General features: G+C 49.7%; 1 protein-coding gene across 1 annotated transcript in view; it reads left to right on the top strand.

The window, feature by feature from the left end:
• The window catches only part of COL15A1 (collagen type XV alpha 1 chain), a 96,351-nt gene that overhangs the window by 44,053 nt on the left and 27,887 nt on the right, over window positions 1-24,411 (top strand). The window contains exons 8-24 of the mRNA XM_037494223.2: window positions 2,150-2,305; window positions 3,512-3,655; window positions 4,082-4,207; window positions 4,648-4,770; window positions 7,597-7,650; window positions 8,704-8,796; window positions 9,915-10,040; window positions 10,591-10,653; window positions 15,751-15,786; window positions 16,126-16,257; window positions 16,450-16,518; window positions 17,266-17,301; window positions 17,403-17,486; window positions 18,112-18,177; window positions 20,039-20,074; window positions 21,950-22,012; window positions 24,311-24,379. Coding sequence (XP_037350120.1) covers window positions 2,150-2,305; window positions 3,512-3,655; window positions 4,082-4,207; window positions 4,648-4,770; window positions 7,597-7,650; window positions 8,704-8,796; window positions 9,915-10,040; window positions 10,591-10,653; window positions 15,751-15,786; window positions 16,126-16,257; window positions 16,450-16,518; window positions 17,266-17,301; window positions 17,403-17,486; window positions 18,112-18,177; window positions 20,039-20,074; window positions 21,950-22,012; window positions 24,311-24,379 — 1,476 coding nt within the window. The remainder of the gene's footprint in view (window positions 1-2,149; window positions 2,306-3,511; window positions 3,656-4,081; window positions 4,208-4,647; window positions 4,771-7,596; window positions 7,651-8,703; window positions 8,797-9,914; window positions 10,041-10,590; window positions 10,654-15,750; window positions 15,787-16,125; window positions 16,258-16,449; window positions 16,519-17,265; window positions 17,302-17,402; window positions 17,487-18,111; window positions 18,178-20,038; window positions 20,075-21,949; window positions 22,013-24,310; window positions 24,380-24,411) is intronic.

Raw genomic sequence — 24,411 nt, forward strand, 5'->3', positions numbered from 1 at the left:
GATGTCTGCAGAGAAGGGCCCACTTAAGGGACAGGATTCTGTTTTATGTGGCTGGTCAAATTGCCATCAGGGGCCTTAATGTGAGAGATGCCTGATTGCTAGAACTTTTCTCGGGGCGTGGGGGGAGTGGGGTGGATTGGGTGGTTCCTTGAAAGTCCTCCTGCAGGGGATCTGGGACGGAAATTCCATTACTGGTCTTTTAACGTCTGCTTGAACTTCTTCCCCTCCCCTACCAACACCCTCCTCCCCTCCCCCACTGGTGGCCCTGACCCTATAAATGGCCCTTTGGGTAGAGTCCATTTCAAGCTCCTTTAGCTGGCGCTCTCTCTCTCTCTCTCTCTCTCTCTCTCTCTCTCTTCTCTCTCTTTTTTAAAGATTTATTTATTTATACTAGAACTGGGGGTACAGGCCAGAGGCACAGGAGGGTGAGAGGATTCTCCAGAGACAGAGCAGGGAACAGAACAGGCAGACTGACGAAATACACTGCTGAGGGGAGCAGCAGGAGAGACAGGAGAGGTCTGACACGCCTTGTGGGTATCTCCCTGGCTGGCCAGGAATTGAACCCATGCCACAGAGGCTGAGGACAGCTGCAGAGGCTGCAGACAGCTTCACAGCTCTGAGCTTAACCCACTGCACCACCGGGGAGGCCCATAGCTGGCTCTCTTTATTTTTTATTTTTTTAATTATTTGTTTTTACATCCTTGTTCATTTTTAAACACTATTTGTTTCCCCTCACCCCCTCAGGTGTAGTCCTCATAGAGTTTTCTTCCCCAAGGCACCCGTGCACCATCACCTCAGTCCCCTGTGCTCCTCCCTCCCTCCCTCTGACCCCTCTCCCTCCTCCTCCCCTGCAGGATGTCTCTGGTTTACAATTGTCTGTTTTTGCTTTGCTGTGTTTTGTACTGCTATTATTTTTTTGCATTGCTGTCTTAGCTGGCTCTCTTTAAAGGAGTGATAGCGTGTCTCTGCAGAAAGACAACTGCAGGAGAAAGCGCTCTCTCACATGCTCTTTCCCTCCCTCCCTCCCTCCACCCCCTTCACACTTTGTTTTTCATATTTTCCTGGAGGGAATCAGTCCTGAGCCCCTTTGTTTCCTAAATTCCAAGGGAGACATATCCAGCTCCCCAAATGCTTAGTAGTGGGGAGAGGGAGGAGAAAAGTCACAGCCCCCTAAAAATTCTCTCCAGAGGAATTCTCACTCTCTAGTCACTCTGCCTCCAAATAAATCCCTTAGCTTTTTCTGTACAGCCCAAGGCAGGTGATGGACTAATAGTCTGGCACCTTCTCTTAGAATAAGGAGGAGACCTGTTGCCGATGGCGCTGTACTAGTCCTTTGGGGCTTTAGCTGATGTGGAGTCTGAGAGTCTCACTTTTAAAATCCTGTGATCATCACTTCTCTGTTTTAGGAGACAATGTCTGCAAGGACCTAGTATGTTATATGAAGGATTGCTTCTGTGGTTCAGATAGGTCTCGTTCTATGCTATTCTAGCCTCTGCCATGCCTTGCAGCAAGGAAGTCTATCTAACTTTGATCAGCTGTTTTGGGTATAAAAAAATAACTTTTTGCCAGGAAAAAAAAAACCAAAAAACTGAAACAAAACTTTCTGTGAAACTCAGAAAAACATAGTCAGTTTGGTGACACCCACAGCCGAAGGGACTCTGTCGCCCTTCATCAGCATCTACTGTGGAACCTTCTGAGAATCTGCCTGTGCATTTCCCGTGAACCAGAAGGAAAGAGGAAGCAGGGGGTCCAACCCGGAGAGGGGCTGCTGGCTGCACATCTCTGCACACCTACCTGGGCAAAAGCATCGGGCTTGTTAATGGCTTCTGGATGGCACCAGGGGAGGTGCCAGGAAGGCGGCCACGTCTGGAGAGACATGTCTGGAGCTGGAGCGGATGACTCGGGAAGGGTCTCCTGGACATTGGCGTGTGTAGACAGATGCTTGGCATCAAATAGGGGAGAAAGGTGCCTGCAGCCTCTCCTGTCCCTTGGAGTCTTTGACCCTGAACCAGTTGTGGGGCTAGAGTGGGACTAGAGTCATACATGGGAAAGTGCTTAGAAGGAAAGATGCCCCAGAAGTGCTAGGGGCCAGGGCTGAATCTGGGTCGTGGACCCAGTGACCTGGTCTCACACGACTCTTTGTTTACAGGGTCCATATACTGAAGCAGCTTTGGCAACAACAGCAGCAACAGGGGTGGCCGAGGTGCCCGTCAGCACTGCCGGGGGAGCAGAGGCCAGAGGTGCACCCACTGGGGAACCGACCTTTGCCTCATCCTCCCAGGACCCCGGCGAAGGGGTCACGCCAGTAAGTAGCTGGACGTGCATGCCCCGCGTCACCTGTCCGGGATGAGGAGTGTCCATGGAGGACCAGTCATGCTTCCTAACCTGTCTGCAAAATACAGTGACCGCCTCGTGGGGCCGAGTCTGAGCAGGCCCCAACTTTGAGGCTGAGGCAGACTCATTAAGCAGGGTTTGGGGAGCATTGCGCTGTGCCCCTCGCACTTGGTGAACAGGACACCCTGTTCCTGGGGACAGAGCAGTAAAATGTATAATAGGAGAAGCACAGAGCCCTGGAAAGGAGGCCCAGAACCCAGACTTAGGGGACCCAGGAAACCTGAAGGTGAGCCAAAGGGGGTGCTTAGAAGTAACCCAGGAGCTGAGACTGAGGGGTAACTCAGGGGGTGGGCCCTCAGGAGCAAAGGTCTGGAGGCATCACCGTGGACAAGAAAGACCTGAAGAAGCAGTGTGCCTCAAGGTCAGGTGTGAGCCGGGGGAGACGAGGATGCAGAGGCCTCTGAGACCGTGGACACTGAGAAGAGCCTGAGTTGTTCAGCAAAAGGGGGGCGTTGCTGGAAGGGCTTTACTAGGAAATGACGGGTCTGAGTGGGATTTTAGAACTTCCAACTCCTGAGCGAGAGGATGGAGAAAAAGCCTGCAAGCAGGGGAGGAGCTGGCGGCCACTGAGGGTCGGGAGTGGAGGTGAGGGCTCACTCTGGTGTGGTCAGTGAGGGCAGAGCCTCCAAGAGTCCCAGTGAGTGAAGGCCTGAACACGTCTATTAGATCTGTCTCCATGACTATTGGGGACCCTGGGGAGGCAGTTTTAGGCTGTGGGAGGGATGGCAAAGGACACTGAGGAGGCTGAGGGGAACCAGTGCTTGTGAGGCCAACCACCCCTTTGATGAGAGAGTTGGGGAGTGCTAGGACCTGGGTTTGGTCCCAACACCAAATGAGGTGTGGGGGCCAGCACCCCTTCACGGAGGTTGGAGGGAGGGCGGGGTGAAGCAGGCAGTAGGAAGCTGCAGGAAAGGGGCTCACATTTGGGTGGTTTCTGTGTCCGGGCCGGGCCGTGGTGCCTCGTCCAGGCAGGGGTGTAAGGTCAGGTTCTGGATGCACAAATGCTTTGAAGGTGAGGGAGGGACAGGAAGCAGCTGCGGGAGGGAGGCCCTCTTCTCCCTCCAGCCTCAGTGCAGTGGCTCTCTAATGGGGTCCCTCTTGATGCCTTCCTGTTCAGGGTCCAGATACTGAAGAAGGTTCAGCCACAGGGGAGGCCGAGATGCCCCTCAGCACTGCCTGGGACATAGAGACCCACAGTGTAGCCACCAGGGAGCCAACCCTCTCCACATCCATCCAGATCCCTGAGGACGGCATCTCGCTGGTAAGGACCAGAAGGTGCTGGAAGGTTGAAGTCACGGCTGGGAACAGACTCCGGCCTTCTCAGAGCATCATTCTTTTGGGCAAATCCAGAGGAGACTGAATGGGGAGAAGGGCCCCCTTTCTAACCAAGTTCCCCCTTGCGAGTGGAGTGTGCCCAGGCCTAGTTCAGTGTATAGGAGCCCCTGAGGCTTGGGGGTGGCAGTACAAGCCAACAACCCCAACAGGGCTCAAGGGTGGCAATGTGAAATGGCATCCTAACCCTGGAATCCCAGGAGTCTGCAGGCGGAGCTTGGGCTCTGCTGACAAGGCAGGGAATTTTGGAGGTGACAGTGACCTATAGCCTTGTAGCTTCCTCCCTGAGGTCACACACCCAACACCCAGCAATGTGGTCGTGGTGGCACAGTCCCTCACACTAGTTTTGTTTCAGGGTCCAAACAATGAAGAAAGTTTGACAACAGCAGCAGCTGCAACAAGTGTGCCCCTCAGCACTCTTGAAGAGGAGGCCAGTAGGGCCCCCACAGCTGGCCTGGCCCCTGAGCAAGCGGCCACATCTGTAAGTATCTCGCAGCATGGTTTCTGGCTCACAGTGGGGAGAGGGAGACAGAGGCCCATCCTGACCACCCAGAGGCACCTGCAAGGTGAACCTGTTGAGCGCACTGGGGCATGCAGCAGGAGGCAGTGGAGGGAACCCCACAAAGGCGCCAGGGCATCCAGTTCTTAACCCGACCTGCTACTTCCTGTCTTGATCCAAGAATTTTCTGAGATGGGATGATGAGAGATGAGTTATCCAATGTTGGGGGCGAGCTGTTGGGGTGCAGTGAGTCCCCTGACTCTGGGGAGAGTCCTCGCAGGAGAGGCATCTTTCAGAAGGGTTCTGAGAGTCTGTGCTATGTGAATGTGTTGGGTGTTTGGAAAATGTGCTGGCCCTGCAGAAGCAGAGATCAAAATTCACGGGGGCAGTAATGCAATTCATTGTGTTGGTTCTGCTTTCAGGGTCCTGGTGATGAAGACTTCACAGCAGCCATGACAGAGGCGCCCCTTATTACTGCTGGGGCAGAAGTGTTGGGCAGTGCACCTCCTGAGGGCCCACCACTCCCCATACCCACAGTCTCTCCGGTAAGTGGATCAGAGATATGAAGATATGGGTGTTCATTTTGGTTTGCCAAGTGCCAGATTTGGGCATTTGAGGATTCTTTAACCTGGGAACACACAAGGAAGCTGCAGTTTGTAGAGGAAAATGCAAGAGGTAAAAATCTGGAGTGCATGCCTTTTTGTGTTCCATATCACCTATTTTTTTTTTAAAAGATTTATTTATTTTATTTATACTAGCACTGGGTACAGTCAAAAGCACGGGAGGGTGAGAGAATTCACCAGAGCCAGAGCGGGGAACAGAACAGGCAGACAGACGAAATACACTGCTGAGGGGAGCAGCGGGTGACAGGAGAGCTCTGCACGCCATGCGGTACCCTAGCCAGTGGCCAGGGATCGAACCGGCGCTGCAGAGGCTGCGGGCAGCTTCGCAGGCCAGCGCTCAACCACTGCGCCACCAGGGGAGGCCCCATATCACCTATTTCTTTCACTGAAATGATAAATTTCTTTTTTTAAAAAAAGAATATATTTTTAAAAAGATTTATTTATTTATGCATACAAGAGCTGGGGTATAGGCCAGAGGTGTGGGGGGTGAGAGGATTCACCAGAGACAGAGTGGGGAATAGAACAGGCAGATCAATGGAAGTATACTGCTGAGGGGAGCTGCGGGTGAGTCAGGAGAAGTCTGCTGCGCCATGTGGGTTGCTCCCTGGCCTGGTGGGGATTGAACTCGTGCTGCAGAGGCTGCAGATAGCTTCATAGGTTACGTCTTTACCCCTTGAGCCACCAGGGAGGCCCTGAAATGATGAATTTCTAACAGCCAAAGTGGCCCATCTCAGATGTCATGAGATTCCCATCCTGGAGGTGGGAAAGCTTGGAAGACTTGGCAGGGACTGTGAGGGAATGGAGGGTGTGTGTGTGTGTGTGTGTGTGTACACTTTCAAGTCCCTTCCAACATGAGTTTCTGTGATTCCGGGTGATACACAAGGAATGATCAAGGGCAGGAAACAAGCTGTTTGCCTGTTACTTATTAAGCACTCTGGATTCCCAGTTGATCTGATTCAATTCACATTCCCGTCTCTGGATCAAAGTGAATGGTCTCTCCATTTCACAGGCAAGGGAAGTAAGACCCATTTTTGAGTATACAGTTGAGTAGCATTAAGTACATTCACACTGTTGCACATCATCACCACCATCCATCTCCAGGACTTTTGGCTGGAGGATTTTAAAACAAATCCCAAATGCCTTATCATTTAACTCATAAATATTTCAGTGTGTATTTCTAATAGGTTGATATGTAATTTTTTTTTCTTAGCCACATTGTCTCTTATCCATTTTTCAAAATTAACAATGGTTCTTTCGTATTATCCAACACCTTAGGTGTTAGATATAAAAATGCCTTTTTTTGTAATTTAAATATGAATCCAAATAAGGTCTACACATTGCATTTGCTTCTCTCTCTTAAGTCACTTCTCATCTGTGATTATCTCCCACCTTCTTTCCTCTTTCTGTTGTTGATTTGTGGAAGCAGCAGCACAGAGAAGTTGGTGCTTAGAGAGAGTCTGGCAAGGCCATGCCGGAAGGGTGTTGGTGAATTTACTACTTTGGAGAAGTTCTTTGTTGACACATATTAACAACCATAGAACTTCATAATGACCTAGAAACTTCTATCCTAGGAATTAATCTTAAAAGAGATCGTCTGACGTGTAAAAAGGCTTTTGTATATACATGGCTGTTAATATCAGTATTGTCCGTAACGGGAAAAAAAGGAAATCATTCAATTAACAGACGGCGGGGCGGGGGGGATTGAATTAAAGTGTATTCAAATAATGCAGCAGATACGGTTATTGAAACTATGCTTATTAGGAGTATTTAAGGATGGGGGGAATGTTAAGTGAAAACAGCTGGTTAAAACCTTGAATGTACTGTGTGGTCTTAACTATTTAAAAATAGATAGTTGCAAAAACCCTGGAAAGAAATACTGTCCCTAAATATTAGCAGTTGTTGCACATTACGTTTCCATCATGGGGGCTTTATGAGAGTGACAATGACGGTTTTTAAAAGCTCTGGGGGTGGGAGAGGAAAAGGTAAAAATGAGCACTCAGTGTCATCCTATCTATATAACTAATGAATCTAGGTCCCACTCCTACCCCAAATGCCCATGTGAGGATCTGGGATGCGCTGACCAGATGCCACGATTCCTGAGCCAATGGTTGAAAAACACAATGAGGACAGTCAGGAAATACCCACTCTGGACCCACTCTGGACCCACTCTGGACCCACTCTGGATGCACTCTGAACCCACTCTGGATCCACTCTGAAATGCTCTTAGGACCACTATAAATGTCAGAGTCACTCAAGGCAGTGAGAGGCTGTATCCAAGCCTGTCTGCCAAATATCTGGGACAAATTTCTTCACCTCCTTCAGTTTACTCTTGTACAAAATGGCGATCACGCTATCTACCTCTTGGGTTGTGGTGAGGATTAAGAGAGTTTGTAAATGGAAAACTTTACCTAGCACAAAATAAATACTCAATAAATTAGGTACATAGAATTATTTTGCAGATGGCCTGGAGAGGGTTAGGCATGTGCTCAAGGTCACCCAGCAGTAGAGTAGGGGTGAGCACCTTAGGACTGGGGGGGACCCTGGGTTACAACCCTGTCCACAGTGCTGCCGACCAGTCCATCACCTCATCTGTGTGGTGCAGAAACAAAGTGGCCCTTGTCCTGGCTCATAAAGAACACTCCTTAACTCCTGTGCTAGCCTGATCTTAAAGATGACAGTTTCCCCTGAGAGGCGAGGGACAGTGGGAGGGGGTGTCCAACATTCCACTGACCAGTTGCTTCTCTTTAGCTTGCAGTTGGACCTACCAGTCCCCCTGAACCTACTGGACCTGCTGGACCAAAGGTGAGATTCCCACCCGGCTCATGTTCGGTATAGTGAACAGGGACCTCCGCCTCTGCAGCAGTAAAGCAGCCACAGGGTATTCTTGCTGTCAGCACCCAAGGGCCTCCCAAGCAGACCTCCGGACTTTTGCCTGGACTGGAGCCCTCGGTGAACCGAGGGGCTGAGTCCCATTTATAGCCAGTGCGCTCAACGGCTCACAGGGCCCTCAAGCAAATCACGGGCCAAAATGGGCTTGTCACCACCAGCCAAACCTGCTTCTCACACAGCATCCCCCTGAGGGGCCCTCCCCCGACCATTCAGTCCCCAAGTTGTCTAGGTGTGTGGTGCCCCTTGTCCCTTGGACGATGACAACACCTCCGTGTCAACATCTTCCTTTCCCACTGACATGCACACACCGCTGCCACCTTCCTAACCCAGCGCCAAACCCCACAGCTCCTCCTTGCAGCCTCCCTGGGGGCACTGTGCATGCGCACGCACTGCCTCCTGTCTTTTGGAACGAAGCACCAGAAGGTGATCTGGCATTGCCTTTTGTTCTTTGGAGGAATTTGGTGTCATCCAACACATAAGCTCTGAGTGCTTTCTCGGAGGAGACTGGACACCATGGGGGCCTCAGGATGGGGCCCACCCTGGGGAGTCCTAGTTTGGAGGGCATGACAGACACGCACACAATTAAACTTAAAGTCAGGCCATCTTGGTACCAAATCAAGACTTCAGCAGAAGCCTGTGGGAACACAGAAGCAGGAGACATGAATTCTGCCTGCAAAAGGGTGGGGAGGGGCTTCACCGAGGAAGCGACCATGGACCTGGTCTTGAAGGATGAGTGGAGATTTGAAAGGCAGCAAAAGGAGGCAGAGCAGAAGACGTGAAAGCATCCGAGGACAGGCTGTGAGGCCGAGAAGGAGGTGGGGAGCTATAGGGAGGAGTGCGAGAAAAGGCAGGAAGAAAGTTCGGAGAAGTTAGAGGACTTCAGAACATGGGAAAACTGTTGGGGACAGTTTGGGCTGTCTTTGGAGTGGCAGTTGAAACCAAGTTGTGGGAATTGCTTCTCTGCAGGTAGAAGTGGAGGCTGAGGGCTCTGGCCTGGCCTGGGGCTCAGGCATGGGCTCTGGCTCCGGTGACCTGGTGCTCGGCGAGGAGCTATTAAGGGTGAGTGTGAAGGGTTAAAGGGCCTGGTGTCTGGGATCACCTCCAGTAATGGGGGAAAGGGTGGCATCTAGGGGCGATACCAGATGAAAGTAAATTTGCCACCATTGATACTTGTTGACATTGGCGTGGACGTCTTTAGACTGTCCTCTCTACTTTTGTAAGTGTTTGGCATTTTCCCCTTTGATTGGTTTTGTTCTGAGTCTGAACTTAAATTTCCATCCATTTCGTCACTTTCTTCCTTTCCCTGGAAGCCCTCTCCAGGGGACTGTAGGCTCACCCTGAGTATACTCAGGCCCTCCCCCTCTCCAACTAAGCTTTATCCTCCAATGCCCTCCCTTATTTCAGAGACCCCTGGCCTCTTCTCCAGCTAGCATTTCACACTTGAGCTTCCAGACTCTTCGTGAAATCCTCCCTGTTCTGCTGCAATCCTCTCCTACTTGTCCAGACCACGCTTTCTCCTACTTCGGCCCTTGGGCCCTCTAAGTCACCCCTGGGCAGCACCTCCCTTCTCCAGCTGCAGCGGTGCCCCTCCCACCCCCCATAACCCAGGCTCATCTCCAGCTCTTCCTCCAAGTCCTGGGCCCCACCCCCACCTAGAAGTTTCCAGTGCTGCCCCTCTGCTCAGTCCTCGTGGGAAGCTGGAAGGGTCTGGCCTGACTGGGTGAGAGGAGAGGGAGCTGAAGGATCTTCCCACTGGTGGAAACAGCCACGCCAGCCAGAGACTAAAGACACTAGCTTGTTTCAGGAAATTTTTAACAAAAAGGGTTCGAACTGCAGGTAGTCTTTGACTGAACTCTCAATCAGAAAATGAAATTAGCCAGAGTACCTCTGAGAATTCCCACTGGGTTTTGATTGTATAACCTCATCGAGGAAGAAAACATGATATAATGGACTCAGAAAGACCTGGATTCAAATCCCAGCTCTTCTACTAACAAGCAGTGTATGTAAGCCCTCCAGAAATCATCCAAGCTCTCTGAGCCTCAGTTCCCCGTCTGCTGATTGGGAACAACGGTTTCTATTTGTCGGGTTGTGAAGACTGGCGGCAATGAGCTGAACATATGTGCATGGTATAACTTACCTCCTCTCTGCTGCTTCCTAACAGAATGTCTGTTTTTTAGGGTCCTCCCGGCCCCCCGGGCCCACCTGGAGTACCTGGGATTCCAGGCACACCAGGAACTGATATTTTCACGGGGCCTCCTGGATCTCCTGGAAAGGATGGAGTTGCTGGTGAACCTGGGCCCCCGGTGAGCCTCTGAAGTTGTCGCCCCCTCTCTGTGGCTGTGGGGCTTTCTTTAGCTACAGAGGGGTGTGTGTACTGCCGACTCCAGAGTTCAGGCTCACCGTTGGGAGAGAACAGCTAATGAATGTTTGTGTCCCGCACCCCCAAAGTCCTCCTCCTGAGTTGCTGCTGAGACTGATAAGCAGCCAAGAAAAACATCGTCCTACACACTGTTTTGCCACTTCATCTTGGTCAGTGAAAGAAGTGCAGACTCATGTAGGCTCTTGGACCCACAGGACCCTGTGCTGAGCCTGGGGTCCCTCAGAGACCATCCAATTTAACCTTTCCCCTGGCCCCCACGCGGGGAAAATGCCACCCAGAGAGCAAAGGACCCTCTCCCACAGGTGCACGGCCAACTGCGGGGCTGGCAGTCCACCGTGGATCTGGTACAAGGCCCTGGACCCACCGCCTCATCCGCGGGTCCTTCCCAGCTCTGACCTTTTCCAGGAAGGGTTTGTTTGTGTTTGATTGTCATCAGAAGTGTCCTGGGCTGATTGTTCTGGATGTTCCCCCAGGGCCCCGAGGGACAACCTGGACCTGATGGAGCCTCTGGCCTTCCCGGAATGAAAGGGGAGAAGGTATGAGCAAGGTGGGAGGGTTCTGGCACATGGCAGCCCCACACCGGCCCTGCCTCTCTGTCCCCTAAGCCTGACCTTGCCTCCTAATCGCTTCCCTCTCTAATCCCCTCTCGCTCCTCTCTGCTGGGGGTTCCCATCGCAGGGTTCTTATGCTCACACCTGAACTCAGCATCTTCCCTGTTCCTCTGCCTGTTCCCAGCCTCAGTGATAGGCGCCGCCATCTCCCCAGGCACCTGAACTCAGCATCAAAGTCTTCCCTCACTCCTCCCCAACTCCCTTTCCTGCTGTGATTCAGATCTTGCTAAAACTGGCCCAGCTGACGTCCATATGGCTCGCCCTCCCCTGCATCGCAGCCTCAGGATCCTCACCCGTGCCCCATTCTCTCCACCCATTGTCCAGCCTCTTGCCCTATCTAGTTAGCCACTGCCCTCTCCACTGAAAGGAACTACCACTGGCTCCCCACTGATGCAGGACAGCACCCTAACTATATGCAGCCCTCAGAGCCCTTCTGGAACTGCCTTTCTAGCACTTTCTCCCAGGACTATCTCTTACAGCCTCTGAGCACCAGCCAGTCCTGCTGGAATGTTCCAGGCTTGTTCTTCTCTGCAGCCCCCTGTCCTTTGCACCTGGCATCCTCGCTGTCCTTTCGCTTTTCTCATTCTCCAAGGCCTAATTCAGATATAGCCTCTGGGAAGTGCTCCCCAATTCTTTGAGCAGAAAGCACCCCCCTTCCTCAACTTTTTATTGTACAGTATTTATTTTGCCAGGACCCCTCTTAGCCAATGACATGAAGCTGCTAGCTCACCTGTTTGCTCCCCACCCCACCCTGGCAAACCAAGAGCATTGGGGCTGTCTGTATCTCCTTATACCAGCACAGGTCTCTGTTAATGGTTGATGCAGGAATAAAACTTCCTTTGGGTACCTCTGTGTCTTCCATTCCCGCATCTCCCATGTCCTCCCTGCCTTCATCTGTCTGTAAGCCTGTCCTGTCTTTTGTCTGCCAGCCCCATACTGGTGCTGTGGGGTGGGGTCCCTGTCCCTCCAAGCGGTCCCAGCCTGGCTGATGGGAACCCTAAAGATGAGGTGAGCCCATCTAATGAAGCATTTGTAAGTTTTACTGGGGTTCAGAGGCAAGAGGTTCCCTTCCAGCTGAGACAGAAAGCGGGGCCTTCTGTGCACCCCACCTGGAAAAAGTCCGGGAAAATACAGACTGCCTAGACATCACCATCCTCCCTGAATTGAATTTCCAGTTTCTATGAGCCCAAAAGTATGTTTATTCTAGTTGAAACAGTAACTCGATTTTCATGGAAAGCTCATTTTTCAGAAAAAGAAGAAATAGTTGTCAAGCTTTGTAAGAACTCATCTTACATGTACCAACTATTTCATAAGAAATTAAATTTTGCAGGAAACATCACAGACCTACACTCATCTTCCCTGTTCTTTTTAGCACTTCCCCCCACCCGCCCCCGCACACCCCTCCCACTGCTCGTCTGGCACCTAAAAATACTCGAGCTCACATCTGCACACAGACACAGCGCAGGCGCACTCGGCAGCTGCCGGGAGATTCAGCTGGCTTCCCCAGGATAATTGTTGGAGAGAAATCACTTTGCTCCCCCTGAAATTTGCTGTGAGTCCTAATTTGTCGCACTGTGTGTATATGAAGCTTTCTGGTCTTTATAACAAGATTCTGGAAGAACCTGGAAGGGTTGCATCTGGAGACATGGAGAGCATGTGGTATTTACTTAGGAAACAGTGGTAAACCAGCGAGCATGGTCTGGATGTAAAATAACAAAAACATGCTGAAGATGAATAGTCCCAGGGGTACAGCCCAGCATCACTGATCTGACCCCTCCTCCTCAACATCTGCTCTCCAGCATGCACACCTCCCTTGAGGGGAGATTTGCTTCTTGCCTGGGTGGTGCCCTTCCAGGTTGCATGGATGCTAGTAAAAAGGGCTTTCCCCAGGGGGCCAGGAATCCAGCCTAGTCTCTCACTTGTGAGCACATAGAGCAGTCCAGACAGCTGTCTAAAGTAGACATCTCCCCCACAGAGAATAAGGTCCAGTTTATTTGGCTGGAAAAAAAGCATTATATGTGATCACTATCAAATGTGGAATTATCATCAAAATGTGGATGGTCCTTGGGAATTTATCAGATTATTCTACTTTGGGTTCTATGATAGAAGTATTCCTTAATTGATTTCCCCCCAAATTAAGATGGGCAGCTAATGCTGAGATCTTTACCTCATGAAGGAATAAGCAAGGGATAACCTGCTTTGCCAGCCACAGAATGCTTCTGGAAAGGATGCTGAAGAACTTGCCAGAGATGGACCTCCAAAAAACTTTTTTTGCCCTTTGCACCTCAGAATCCCCCATCCAGGATTTCCGTGCATACCTGGAACTAACAGCGGCACCTGTTTATCCCTTCTTTCACAGTCTCAATCACTCATATTATTCTTTAGTATCAAGCATCTCTCTCTCTCATCCCTCCCAGGCACTTTGTGTAGGCTGTTCCTTGCCTAGGGTCCCAAAGGGTCCACACTGACAGTCCCTGCACAACCTCTTGGCTGCTGATATTCTACCTGGGTCCCTGCAGAGTCTGGACATGGAGCATCCTGGCTGTTAGGTGGAGGGACAGAGCAACTGCGGTCTGACACTTTCAAAATTAGTGTTGTTATAAAAGTAAAATATGAACACATTTTTCATGGCTTCATGTCTCTAAGTTGTGTCTAATTTGTGGAGGATATCCTCTCTTTGTGTTTTAAAGGAGGATCTGTGTAGGGCAAACTGTCTGAGACCTTGAATCTTTAAAAATGTCTTTGATATACTCTCATTTGCCAAATATGGAATCCTAGGGTCAAAGTGACTTGCCCTTGGTAGTTTGAAGAGACCCTCCATGGCCTCACGTCCAGTGTTGCTAACACCAAGGCAGGGTGAGAGGTCACGCTGATCTGTCCATTGACGGTCATCTGACTTCTCTTTGGCAGATTTTGGGACTTATTTTCCTTTAGTCTTGGTGTTTTGAAATTCCCCTCTATCATAAGTAGATGTAGATTCTTTTTAAAACCACCCTTCTCAGGACTTGCAGGGCCTTGGGGGCCGGGAGGAAAGAAGTGCCTTTTAATTGAGCAACTCAGGTTTTTCAGAAAACTTCTGCTATTATTTTTTGATGACTGCTTTCTTTCTATTCTCCTTATTCACCCCTGTGCCACTCCAGTTGAGCAGATGCCAAGCTTCTGGTTCTCTCTTCTGCATCTGTAACTTTTCGGTCATTCTTCCTAGGTCTTTATCCTCTGTGTTGCTTTCCAAGAGAATTCTTTGCCTGATTCTTTCTGTAATTCTCTCTTCAGGTGCATCCTTTCTGACATGCAGTCCTTCCATAGTGCTGTTCCTTTCAGCAGCTGTATATTTTCATTTCTAAGATCTCTAGTTAATTCCTTTCCAGACCGCTGTTCTTATTTCCTAATATCTTGTCCTTGTTTCATGACTGCAGTACCCTCTCTTTCGTCTGAGAATGTGTATTGTACATTCAAAGTCTCTGTTGGATTGTGTTCTTAATTCATTTTTGTGGGCAGACATCTCACTTGCTGCCTCTCTTTCCCAGTATTTCCTTAGATATCTGGTGTTTTTTGCTTGGGCCTTTGTTTTTGATATCAGAATCCCTCTCTAGTCCGTTTTCTGCCTCTGGTGTAGAGATTGGTGGGCAGGTGGGCAATGACTATTTGTGAGACGTGCAGATCTCAGGAAGGGAGTGGGAGGAGCAGCACATGCCATTAAGTGGGGCACCCTGACAATTGGGCTTAGGCATTTGGGATACCCTGGAGATCTCAAGATTCCCTAGCTACCTGGAGCTCAGTCCTATCTCTGTTCCCATAAACAACTCTTGTTTTTCTTGCCATAGGAGAGAGGCGCAGGAAGTGAGGGAAGCTGGCAGGACTCAATGGCTGTCCTGCTCTGAAATTTCGGCCTTTCTCCCTATCAGACCCCCTGTCCCCACTCCTGGCTTCCGCTACCACTTTGCCAATATTTTTCTCCCACTGTTGAAACCTCAGACCTCAGCTTCCCATCTGTTTTCCCTTTGCTCCTTCTCACTGTTTCAGTTTCAAGGTGACTCACCATCTTGTTTTTGAGCATAACTATTTTGGAACTCTCCACTGTGTCATTTCCATGGATTTGATTTAGGAAGGAGATTCCAGCGCAGGGAGAGCAGAGATTGGGGAAAGGACCAGCCTAAGATGGGAGGTACATCATATGCAGGTGGCAGGGTCTTCTGCGTGGCCGTGCAGTTACTGGTTCCTTGTCTTGCAGATGCTTTTGAGGCTTCCCCAGGGGTTGTCCAGCTGAGGGCCCCTGCCACAGTCCCTGATGGGAGGCACTGTCTCCTGTGGCTGACCCCTCCTGGCCACCAGCCCCCATTACTCCTGCCCCCTGCTCAGAGCTCACAGCTGACTCCTTTCTGTGGGATCCACATCTAATCCCCCTAGGAAATTTGTACCATGGTCCTCTCTGGAGGGGCCCACACAACCTCCTCCAATGCAATGCCCCTGTCTCACATTCTGTCTCCTGGGGCCACTCGGCCAGTTTTTAGTCTTAGAGTTTTCCAGAAGAGAACCATCATCATTCCACAAATTTCTAAAAGTCTGTGGAATATATATCAAGTTCTTGGGGCCCCTGCCCTTGGGTTTGAGTAGGGGAAGCAGCCCTTTGCTTCCATTAAGGAAGGGGGTGGAAAACCGCTTCAGTTGTGTGAATTCTTCCTCTGCATCCACTCCCTGGTTAATCTCCAGCTTCTTTTACTCTAGAGGTAGGTGATGAGCTAATAGTCGAAAAATGGGCTTCCCAAGCTTTTAGCATGACTTTCCTGGAACACTGACAACTAATGTAATGTACTCAAGTTTGAGACATCAGCCAAAATAGAGACAGGAAGGGTTCCATTTTAACATCCTAATACTCAAGAGTCTATAATTCTGCATTTTCTTCTGATCATAATTAATGATATATATAATTATATAACTATATATCATTATATATATATTAGTTATGATCAGAAGAAAATGCAGAAAAAATATATATATAAATTGAAATTTTTCCCCTTCCAGGGAGCAAGAGGACCTAATGGCTCAGTTGGTGAAAAGGTAAAAAAAAAAGGGGGGGGGACTCTTTCCTCCTTCCTCTCCTGTCTCTAGGTTTCCTGTAATTGGGCTGTTGGACTAGAGTTTGGAAGGTGGCATAGAGCAGAGGACGTGCTCAGGAGTGTAGAGCAGCTGGAGATGGCGGGAGTGAGGGCCCTGCTTGACTTTCTGAATGGCAGTGAATGGCAACTGGCAGGACAGCTGTGTCTGTGCCATTAACAGCGCCCATCTGAGAATTCCTCAACCTAATTAGGTTCAAAGAACGATTTTCTGACCCAGACATGTATGTTGCTCCACGAGTGGGCCCAGGGCAGGATCATCAGACTTACCTCTTCCTTACAGGGTGATCCGGGCATCAGAGGCAAACCAGGACTTCCCGGGAAACATGGACAAGTTGGCACTCCTGGAGTCATGGGGCCTCCAGGCCCCCCAGGCCCCCCAGGCCCGGGATGTACAATGGAACTTGAATTTGAGGTACATTTCCCCTTTCTCGGGTTATGAAACCATGTAACCTAGGGGCTGCTAGGAAGACCAGCTAAGTGAACATTGGTCTGTGGGCAGAGGCTGTGTGGAGTCCCCGCTGAGCCCCAGCTGCCAACACCATGCCTGGCACCAGTAGGTGCTCAGGAATTGGATCTGAAATTCTCATTCTTCTTCCTTCCCAAGGAGATTGAAGGCTCTGGAAGCAGCACAGTGTTGAACAAGCCCAGAATCTGTGGACCAACAGCTTCAAATGTAGGTTGAATTTTGAAACGGTCGTTTGGAGGGTTGTCCCGCTGTGACCTGGAGTGAGGTGGTGGAGGATCTGGCTCTGCCACTTTCAACAAGTCACCCGCTCCCTGCCTCCAGCCACCAGCTGCACTGTACGGGGGACTGGGTGCTCTGTTTCGTTAAGGAGCGCCATGGGTTTTGCACACATCATGTGGGAAAACTTTGTCCTTTTCTTTCTTTCTGCAGCCCTTTACCACCCAGCAGCTCTACCTCACTGCTCCCATTCAGTGCTCACACTGCGCCCCAGTTCACGACCCTCGCCTCTGAGGAACAGGTGTCCCCGCCCGCTGCACCTGGGCCCTGGGAGGTGTCATCCACGTGTTATAATACCTGCTCTGAGAGGACCATTTCCCGGGCTCTCATTATCTTTGTCAAGTGGCCCAGGGCTGAGCTCTAAGCCTCGCTGGCAGGGGCGGGGAAACCGCACAACTCCCTCCACGAGTGAAGGAAGGCTCTGCCTTGCCCAGATTAGGGGGCAGGGGGCTCTGAGATTCCGGTCGAGGACACTCGCCCCATCCTGGAAGAGGGCCCCTGGTCCTTGAACCTGTGTGGGTGTTGCTTCTTCTGACTCTGGAGAGGGATTTTTTTGCCGCCACCCTTGAATTCATTGCCTGGGGCAACATCAGTGCAGCAGCTTAAGGGAAAACGGCAGAACGGAGAGTGAGCAAAGGGAATAGAAGAAAACCAAAGAATTTTTGTTTGTTTTGCCAGGGTCTCAAAGGAGAAAAAGGAGACCAGGGACCCAAGGTGAGGTCACAGATCTGAGGTGGGGGTCATGAGCTTTTCAGCCTCCTTCTAGGGATGTTATTCAGGTGCAGTGAATTTTTTTCTCTCTCTGTGGTACTCAGGGTGACAGAGGGATGGATGGAGCCAGTACCGTGGGGCCCCCTGGGCCCAGGGGGCCGCCAGGGCGCATCGAGGTCTTGCCTAGTGTGAGTATCATCCAGGTCAGAGCTTGACTGCACATTTTCTGCTTTTGCCAAAGGCAGGAGAAGGATATCCATAATTTCAGGGCCTTCAGGATGGCTGGGAGGGGGCACCTAGCTAGCCTCTGACACTGGCGTTTCCACCTCCCTGCACCGCACCCCAACTGACTGACCCTATCCCAGTGCCATTCTTCTCTCATATAGTGCTCCCAGAACAATCTTTTCTGGGTGGTAGCATTTGGGGACAACTCAAAACAGGCCATTCCACTTCTCTAGCCAGGAAAGAAGGTCACACACACACACACACACACACACACACACGCACGCGCACACACACACACACACCAGCAACATGTGCTGTCTATGGGTATACACATGCATATATATGTCTATATATTCACATTTGTCAAAGACAGAGCGTATTAATGTATTGTGCAATCTTAAGATTAATGGAAAGAGGAAAGCAGGTAGCTCAGGGCTGTTTTCTAAGAGATGGGAGGGAGAGATGTGTTAGCAGCGGGTCTCAGATGCCTTCAGTATCTGCCATGCTAGGTGACTTCAGTTACCGCCTTGCTGCTGGGAGTCAGGCAGAACTCGTGTCTGTCTCATTGTCTGATTTTTCTCTTTTCAGTCCTTGATCAACATCACCCAGGGATTCATGAATCTCTCGGACATCCCTGAGCTCATGGGGCCTCCGGTGTGTATCCACAACTGCCTTACAGTCAGGTTCCTACCCAGATGCCTCTGCTGTCATGTTGGTTTGGAACTCTTTTAGCTGCTGAAGGAACTAGATTGTATCAAAGTACAATGGAAAGAGAACTTTGCGTTTCTGAAAAATTGCTGTCACATTAATTTGATTATGTGAGGAGTTTTAGCCAATATAGTGGAAGCTTCCAGTCCTGTGCATGAGAAATATGTGTGATGGAAATCAGAAAATCATAACAAACCAGTTGCCATCTGTGCGATGCTTTTGGCATGATCTCATTTCACAGAAGGCAAAGCGCCCCTCATTCTGCTAATGACCTTTCCTTGTGCTAATGGGAAAGTGGTGCAGGAAAAGGGACCAGGGCTTGTTTGGTTTTTCTAGCCCTTTTATAGAGAGTGGAAACACACAGAGAAGCTGCACTGTTCTACAAGGCCACAGTCAGTCCCTGGCACCTCTTTATGAGGAAGGAGGCTTCCTCCTGCAGCCTGTGCAGTAAACCCTTGTTGCATCTTCCAGCATCTGGAAGAGAAAGAGTTCAGGCCTAGGAACTTTGGGGTCCCAGTCCCATCTCCACCCTGAGCCTCTGATGCTTTTCTCTGATGACACCTCAGCAGCTTTTGGGGCAGCTTGTAAGAGGTGATGGATTGAAACTGCTTTGTACACTGGTGTTCTATGTTAGCTGATGTGAGATTGAGGTTGTCCACCCACAGCTGTGTAGCTCAGTGTCCACTGGGGCCACCCATGCCTGCAGTCCCCAGGAAGGTTGATCTGAACCCCCCTCCCCCACATCGTGGGGAAAGCCTGCTGTCCTCCTCAAGATTTCTGCGAGTATCTGGGAGGTTTCCCTGCTGAGTGACCTCTTGGTGGGTTGTCTCACTCCCTCTGCACCCCAACCACTGGGTTTCTACTGATCATCCCCAATAAACCCTAAAGCAAACAAGCTAACCAGAAAAAACCCCATTCACAGAGAATCATGGTTCTGCTCAAATGATTAGCATTTAGGGTGGTAGCAAATCACAGACGGCCTGTGCTCCAAGATTCAGCATCCCTGTTCTGCGAGTTCTGGGCTTTGTCTGCCTACATGTCTGCACCCCCACCCCTCTCTCTCCACCCCTTCCCAATCACTGTCCTCCTTGGGCAAATCCAGGCCCTCAAGCATCTTCTTCATCCTTTCATCCTGATCCAGCCTAATGGAGCATCAGGCTTTTCCTCCTCAGAGGTAGTTCCCTCCCCGAGAGGATTTAAGTCCCAGCCTCTCCTGGGTTTGTCTATACACATTCTATCAGGAAGCTTGTCATCCTGTCATCTCTTTCTATCTATATTCTGCTAAACTCCTCTGCTCTAATAGGCATGTGGGTCTAGGCTGGTGGGAGGGAGAGTCCTGGAGTGAACTACAAGCTCTGTGTTCCAGGATCTTTCCATTCTCACTCCCACTGGGGAAAAGGAGCTGAGTTTCCCCAACATGCCCCACTTCCACCCCCAAGTACCCCAGCTCACCTTCTGGGCCCACTCCTCAGGGTTTATTTGTTCTGCTTCCAAGTGCTGCATTCTTGCCTCTAGATGTTTCAGCCCCTACAAGATTTCCCTGAGGAGGCTGCAACTTAAAGTGAGGGGGTTCTGGCTGGGGGGCAGGGGTGTTGGGCGCCAGAGCAGTTCATGGCTCGTCACTGTGTGACTTTACCAGGCCCTTCCCTTGAGGTCTCCCATTCTCTTCTGCAAAGTGGACCTTGAGCCCCTCTGCGTGGGAACATGTTTAGGCCTCTGGGAGGGCGTGGGCTCCCGTGGCGTGGCGTTCCTTCTGACCCTGAAAATGACAATTCTAACCTGACTGATTTGTCTTTGTGTGTCACAGGGACCGAATGGTATCCCTGGGCTGCCAGGATTTCCGGTAAGTACCACAGTAACTGTCTTTCCTCTGTGCCCTGCAGCTGTGCCCCTTCTACCTGGAATGCCCTTCTTCTCATCTGCAAAACCGAACTCTGGCACTATCTTGTTCATGTAACCATTCTTCATTGCCTCTGCCTGGAGGGATCGCTCCCTCCTTTATTTTCACCTCTGCAGTGGTTCAGGGGTGTGGTGACACCTTGAATAATGCTTGTTTGTGCCCTTGTCTTTGTTTTCTGGACTTGCAACTTGTAGAGAGTCGGGTCTTGCTCATCTCGCTGCTCCAGAGACCACAGATGTTGGAGCTGGTGGTTGGCTTCTATGAATACGAGTGGTTGAGTCAGACATTTCAAGTAGATAGATTCCAAGTAGATAATGTTCCTAAAGAAATTAGATGAGGGGAAGAAAACTATCATGGGCTTATAGAAATCCAATCCTGATAGTCTGTGAGCCCCACTATGGGGCTTCACCATGGAAGATGAAAGTGCATTTCTGTGTAGAAGATGATCAATTTTATATAAATGTTTGAGGCTGTGCTAAAGCCCAAGGCCTAGCTTAGAGTGAGAGCTGTATAATTTCTTCAAGACACTGCACCTCAGAAACACGTGATGCCAAAGGTGACTTGTACTGCCTCCAGGATAAATGAAGGACATTTATCAAAAATGCAATAGAAATGTATTCTTGATGGTGGAATTAAAGTGACTTCTTTCTTAACGTTATACATTTTTCTAAAAAGAATGTGTCCTATGATGATACTAAAAATGCATGTAAACTAGACATTAAAAAGCTGAGGAGGAAAAAAAAAATCCATAGGCAGGAATGCCAGTCACAGAGGGACCCCTTGGCCAGGAAGAATGGAGGCCAGACCTTTGAGCTCAGCCCCAGCTTGGCTGCTGCAAATTCAGAGCATGTTCCCGACACATTTTCCTCTAAATAACTGGTTCTGTGTTCCCAGGGGAGCCCCTGACTCTTGAGAGCCCCACAAGCCACTACAGGGAGTAAGGAGTGGGGCAAATAGGCAGGAGCCAGGCCATTGACCTCCAGTAAGGATGCCCCATTTGGTATAATGTATTTATTGAAACTTCATTTAAGACTGTATTTGGAAAAAAGAGTGAGAAGAGTTTCATTGTTAAAAAATAATTACTATTTGAAAGCCTCTGTCTCATGGGTAAGTCACCCTTTAGCCCAGAAGACAGGACAGGAACTTGTGAAAAGCTAAGTAATGCCTTTGGGGGCAGACATCTGTGTGAGTTATTGTCACAGATAAAAAGTGTGTTGGAGTTGAGAAGAGGTCACCTTGAACTGGGAGTGCAGAATTTGGCCCAGCATAGGGAGAGAAGGGCATTTCTGCATGAGCCAAAGTGCAGAGGCAGCGGGAATGTTCAAGAAGTTAAGGGGAAAGGCTCGGCTCCACAGTTTGATGGATAGAAGGTGAGGTCCTGTGGTTGGTTGGGCTGGGTGTGGATGTTAGTTTAGGATATTTGCATGACACCCCAGAGATAGTGGGGAGCCAGGGAAAGGCAGTGAGGCATGGAAGGTGAATGATGGGAGGAGGCAGGCTGCAGGATGGCCTGGAGGCCCCATGGGATGAGCAGAGACGGCAGGACCAGGCTGTGTCAATAGTGCCCTTTAGAGGAAAGCAAAATTCAAACAGGCATGGGGCCTCCAGCTTCCTAACACTCAGTCTGTTATCTCTCCACCAGACCACAATTTCTTGACCACTTAAAATTAGAAAAACTTCATGGCTAATTATGACTCCCTCCCACTAGGGGACTGGCATTCTTTATTCTACTTTTTGGAAAACAATATAAAACTTCCGCTTGCTTAAAATTTTTTAAAATCTTGACAAACAACTCAAGACTCTGATGATTCTTTCCAGGGCCCCAGAGGACCAAAAGGTGACACTGGTGTGCCTGGCTTTCCAGGACTGAAAGGAGAACAGGTAAGAGAAACCCAGGTATCTGGGTGAGATTGTATTCCAGAATTTGGAATATTTCAGATTGGTTAAAAGTAGCTATTAACTTTTTTTAAGTTTAAACTCTAATTCATATGCCATAAAATCCATCTCTTTAAAGTTCAGTGATTTACAGTATAGCAAAGTTATGCAACCCTCACCACTACCTAATTCTAGAACATTTTCTTAGTGCCAAAAAGAAATTCCATATCTATTAGCAGTCACAGCTGTTAACTTTTATAATAATCTCAAGGTTCCTCCAGGGCAAAGGTGGGTTGTGAATGGAGATACTGATTTTCATCAGTTTATAAAAAGCATTTAACCCAGTCCTCCGTGAATGCTGTTTTCACATGTGCTGTGCTTGGTCAACCTGCCTGCTGGGCACCTAGGTTCGAGTGTGTTCTCTCTGAGAGCCAGCTCCAGTACCTAGCACTGGACCTGGTACTCAAAACATTTGTTGGATGAAAATGAATGCAATGAATGCTGATATTTGGGAATGATCAGTCTGGGCTTTCTGCAGCTGGATAGCAGTCTTGGGCCAAGATCTTTGGAATAGATATTTAGCATGAATGGCCCTTGCTGAGAACTGCCCAGAACTGGACTGACTGTTGCTTCTTAGCATTAACTTCCCAGTTAGTTTTTATAGATAATGAGAGAATGACATCCATAAAGAGATCACAGAGATTCTGGATTGGTCCATGTATTCATCTACCCATTTATGTGCTCATCCATATTTCATCCATTGAGCCTCCAGGGATAGCCAGCTTCCTCTCCTAGGCACTAGGGATATAGAAATAAAATATGAAGAACAGATATGCAAGGATCCAACAGAGAGCATGGTCCCTGTTGTAACGGAGGTCTGTTCAAAGCCTTGGGGTGCTGTGCAGCCCTGGAGCCTGCACAGGGCTTTGTCAAGGGGGGACGGATGTGTCTGTAAGAGGAGAGAATGATAGGTTTTTCTCTTTCTTCTTTCCCACTGCCTTGCCACACTGGGGCTCCAGTGTCTGTTGGGCCATAATTTGGTGTGGGAAAAGGTTCTGTGAGTTGGCCAAGGGGTCTAAGTTGGACTCCACATGGGGTGATATCTTGGGAAGCTTCTTGCTGCTGTGGGTCTACAGAGATAGGATGGGCCCAAGGCATGTGCAGCATGGGAGGAGGCTAATCAAGCAAGGGTGGCCCTTACTTTGAACACTGTCTACTGTGGGGCGAGGTCGGAAGGAGTGAGGGGGGCCTATATGCCATTCCTGCTGAGATAGGTGCCTGGGCAGCTCTGTTGCTGCTGATAGAGCTAATGTACTTCCTCTCACTCTGCCTCTAATGCTTTTGTGCTTGCTTCTTCTTGCTGCTGGCGTGCTCAGGACCTCCTTTACTCACCAGCAAGGGGTAAGATGCAAATATCAGGTGTGGTTTTAGGGGGATGGAGAGAAGAGGCTGCTCTGCTTGCTTTGGCACACTTCCCTGGCTGCCTCTGGCCTGTTGCTTCAGTGTGTTCAGCCCAGCCCACCAAGTGCCAATATTGAAGGTTGGGGACCAAACCCCAGAGTGATACAGAAGGTTCCTCCACCTGGCCTTTTCTCTAGATATACGTTTTCTTGGAAGCCTCCTAAGATAGTAGATGGCTCTGCTGAGGACAGTATTCAAGGAAGAATCCTGTGTCTCTGCCACCAGTTTACCCTTCTATCTGTTTCCCAACATTGAGATAGCTCTGCCTGATCAATTCAGTGATCAATTCCTGAGAACCTGGAGTTCGGAGTTAGAGTTCCCCAGGGGGATACAGGGCCCCTGTGTTGAGAAAGGCCTATCGTATTCATATCTTGTCTTTTTCCCAATTTCAGGTGTTTTAACAAAACTAAGGCTTCTTGGTGGGAACAGATATCAAGTCAAGTTATTAGGAAAGCAAGCCCCCAAATATATGAGGAGCCAAGATTCCTAGAGGGGTCATATAACAAGAGGTGGCAGGGAGCTTGTTGGGGGCTAGTTCCTGAAGGACAGAGAGTGGGAATGTTGATTTGTCAGTGGGAAGCCCTGGAGGGACATGCAAGACCCCGGCCTGTGCTTTCACACAGTGACTCTGAAAGTGTGCAGAGGGGCTGGCCCAGAGAACTATCAATCCCTTGGGAGGCTGTTGCAATACTCTCAAGAGGTCATGTCGAAGGAGTGGGGGTGGAGGGGTAGGAGGAAGGCAAGTAGAGTCCTGGCATCTGGACTGAGAGGCCTAGTGAGCCCCTCGATAAGGCAATGATCATGGGGGAGCCCCAACTTCATGCAAGTTTCTCTGAATTACAGGGAGAGAAGGGAGAGCCGGGCTCCCTGTTGACCGGGGAAGTTCCTCTGGAAAGACTGAGGGGGAAAAAGGTAATGATGTCAGCAGATCTTGAAGGTACACA

Source organism: Talpa occidentalis, unplaced genomic scaffold (assembly GCF_014898055.3).
Source record: "Talpa occidentalis isolate TD23 unplaced genomic scaffold, MPIMG_talOcc4v2.1 talOcc4.7, whole genome shotgun sequence".
NCBI lineage: Eukaryota > Metazoa > Chordata > Mammalia > Eulipotyphla > Talpidae > Talpa > Talpa occidentalis.